The sequence below is a fragment of the Coptis chinensis genome, chromosome 5, assembly GCF_015680905.1.
Source record: "Coptis chinensis isolate HL-2020 chromosome 5, ASM1568090v1, whole genome shotgun sequence".
In the NCBI taxonomy this organism is placed as follows: Eukaryota; Viridiplantae; Streptophyta; class Magnoliopsida; order Ranunculales; family Ranunculaceae; genus Coptis; species Coptis chinensis.
Genome location: NC_141460.1, coordinates 19,756,690 through 19,759,306, shown reverse-complemented (window position 1 = coordinate 19,759,306; position 2,617 = coordinate 19,756,690). Strand labels below are relative to the sequence as shown.

General features: G+C 42.9%; 1 protein-coding gene across 1 annotated transcript; it reads right to left on the bottom strand.

The window, feature by feature from the left end:
* Positions 1–270: 270 nt before the first annotated feature.
* On the bottom strand, positions 271–2,277 carry LOC147497019 (cytochrome P450 71AP13-like). Its single transcript, XM_086559792.1, has 2 exons — positions 1,222–2,277; positions 271–961 (listed from the first exon to the last, which is right to left on the bottom strand). The coding sequence occupies exons 1-2, from the start codon at positions 2,212–2,214 to the stop codon at positions 341–343; spliced, it is 1,614 nt and encodes a 537-aa protein (XP_086415918.1). The 5' UTR covers positions 2,215–2,277; the 3' UTR covers positions 271–340.
* Positions 2,278–2,617: the final 340 nt, after the last annotated feature.

Sequence of the window (2,617 nt, the reverse complement as noted above, 5' to 3'; positions counted from 1 at the left end):
TTGAGTAGACCCAACCTCATCCACCTTGTCCTTGGTCCACTTATCATAGTAGCACCATTGTCACTAGCCCGATCGAAGACTCACCTGGTCCAAAGGTCCATCACATAATTATATAAGAAAGAAATCCCAACCAACACTTGGTGGGATTCGAACTTGTAACCTCTCCCCTAAGGAGAAAGGTACGCAACCAATTAAGCTAGAAGTGTGTGCTTTTCTTCTTCTTTTTGGAAGATATTACATAGATGAGCAAGTTGGCTGGTGGAAGTTGGAGGATGGAATGCTTAGTCGTTATTTGACTGAATCCAGAAATACATACACGAAACAAGATATATTGTCAACACTAGATAATATTGGTGAAGTGTGGTTTGGCAACCACAAACAGATTTGAGACTCTGTGCATTGAGATACCAAACACTTCAGTCATGTCCAGATTCTTGGCTTCGATGCCTGGTGGAAGCGTCCAGTCAAAACTATGGAGAAGCTGCGCTAGAGCAAGCTCCACAGTTGCGATTCCAAATGTAATAGCAGGACAACTTCTCCTTCCAGCGCCAAATGGAATCAGTCTGAAAATCCTGCCCCTGAAATCTATGCTGCTACTCATGAACCTCTCTGGCTCAAATTCATGTGGATTCTCCCAGGTTTGCGGTTCTCTGCCAATTGCCCAGGCATTGATGAATATGCGCGTTTTGGCAGGAATATCATATCCATCTATGACTACATCTTCCATGGATTCCCTTGGAAGTAGTACCGGAACCGGAGGGTGCAATCTATATATCTCTTTGATCACGGCTTTCAGGTAATGCAGCTGAGGCAGATCACTCTCTAGTACGAATGTTCTTTCTCCCACGACTTTTCTTATTTCAGTTTGCGCTTTTTTCATTGCTTTTGGGTTCATGAGAAGCTCTGTCATTCCCCAGTCAAGGGTTATGAATGTAGTATCAGTTCCTGCCGCAAACATATCCTACAACCAGCAAATGATGATTTAATGTACGACATTAGCTGTCAATGATCTAGGCTCAGTAACCAGGCAAGCATGATCACCTTAAGGGAGTGAGATACATAGCTGACTTGGGGAATTGACACATAAAGTCATCCCCTATAACCAGCTAAAATGGAATCTCCACCGCCTCTTAGTTTAGACTCAATTGAACACTTGCCAATAGTGAACTGAGTGTCAATTTTACTGAAGAGAAAAGTTTGTCATTGAGTGTATTAACTCACCAAGATGACAGCCTTGATGTTATCCATTGTGAGAGCTATGTCAAGCGTTCCACCTTTCTGCAAATCAAGCAAAACATCAACAAGGTCCTTATGTTCTCCTTTTACTCTCTTAGGATTGAGATGTTCTTCAATGATCACATCGAAGAAATGATCAAAGCGCCGAAATGTTTTAACTAGTCTTGATTTCATGCCTGTCAGAGTGTTTATCCACTCCATGGAAGGGAAGTACTCTCCCACACTGAATCCTCCAAGCAAAATTTGATACTCCTCGAGCATCTTTTGGAATCCGTGTTGGTCATACTCACCCCCTTCAGAAAAATCCCTTCCAAAGGCGGCTTCACAAAGTACATCATTTGCATATAGCCCAAGAATCTTCGTAAGATTGGTGGTGCCGGGATATGAGGCACCAACTCGGTTAATTAGACGAGCAACCTGTTTTTCTCTTATAAAGCTGAAAGACTGAACTCGTTTCGCACTTAACAGCTCAAGTATGCAAATCTTCCTTAACTGCCTCCAATAAGCGCCGTAAGGGGCGAAGGCTACATCGGTACAGTTATAGAATAAATGTTTTGCAGAGTAGAGCTGGGGACGACTTGAAAGAGCAAGGTCATGTGTTGTCATGACTTCTTTGGCTAATCTAGCTGATGAGACTATCACAGTTGGGATATGACCTAGTTGTAGGTAAAAGATGGCGCCGAACTTCTCCGAGAGGCGACTGAGAGAGAGGTGAGGACTGTTGCCAAGCTGGTGAAGATTGCCTATAATTGGCAGCTTTGAGGGGCCTGGTGGGAGATGGAGCTTTTCACTTTTTCGATGGCCTTGTATTTCATTTGCGTTCTTAATTAAGAGAGAATATAGCAGTAGCAGCAGAAATATAGCTGCAACCAGAAAGAAAGGCAGATTGCTTTGTATGCTTTCCATGGATAATTGGTGCACATCCAAGGTATACCACCACAAAGGCACAAATAACTTGGGATGAGAAAAGATACTCATTTATAGCCCATATAATGCCCTCCACCTAGCATTTGACCTTCCGTTTTGTCTCTACTCCAACCTGATCTTCTTTGTACCAATCTAGCTAGCTGGTGCATCTCAGTGATTAGAGTAAAAATTCACATGCACTGTACGTGTGGCTGAAGCATGGTTTCGCCGAAATATACCACTACACCATTTGGGCCAAACAAAAACGGACCGGGCTGTTTCTGTTAGACCCGTCTCAAAATTAGGCTAATAGTCTAATAGTTTTCTTCACAATTTAGAGACGGGTATAACAGAAACTAGCCCTAATCCGTTCTGTTTGGCCCAAATGGTGTAATGTACTGAGTACTAAGACCGTGTGCCCATTCGAGTGATTCAACACTTATATATGTACAGTCAAGATCCACGGGTGATGGAA

Bases quoted from the DNA above. Each gene is read 5' to 3' on its own strand.
- LOC147497019 (XM_086559792.1), bottom strand. From the start codon at position 2,214: ATGAGTATCTTTTCTCATCCCAAGTTATTTGTGCCTTTGTGGTGGTAT. The intron at 962-1,221 runs GTGAGTTAATAC...TGCTGGTTGTAG, and splicing joins ACATCAAGGCTGTCATCTTG to GATATGTTTGCGGCAGGAAC.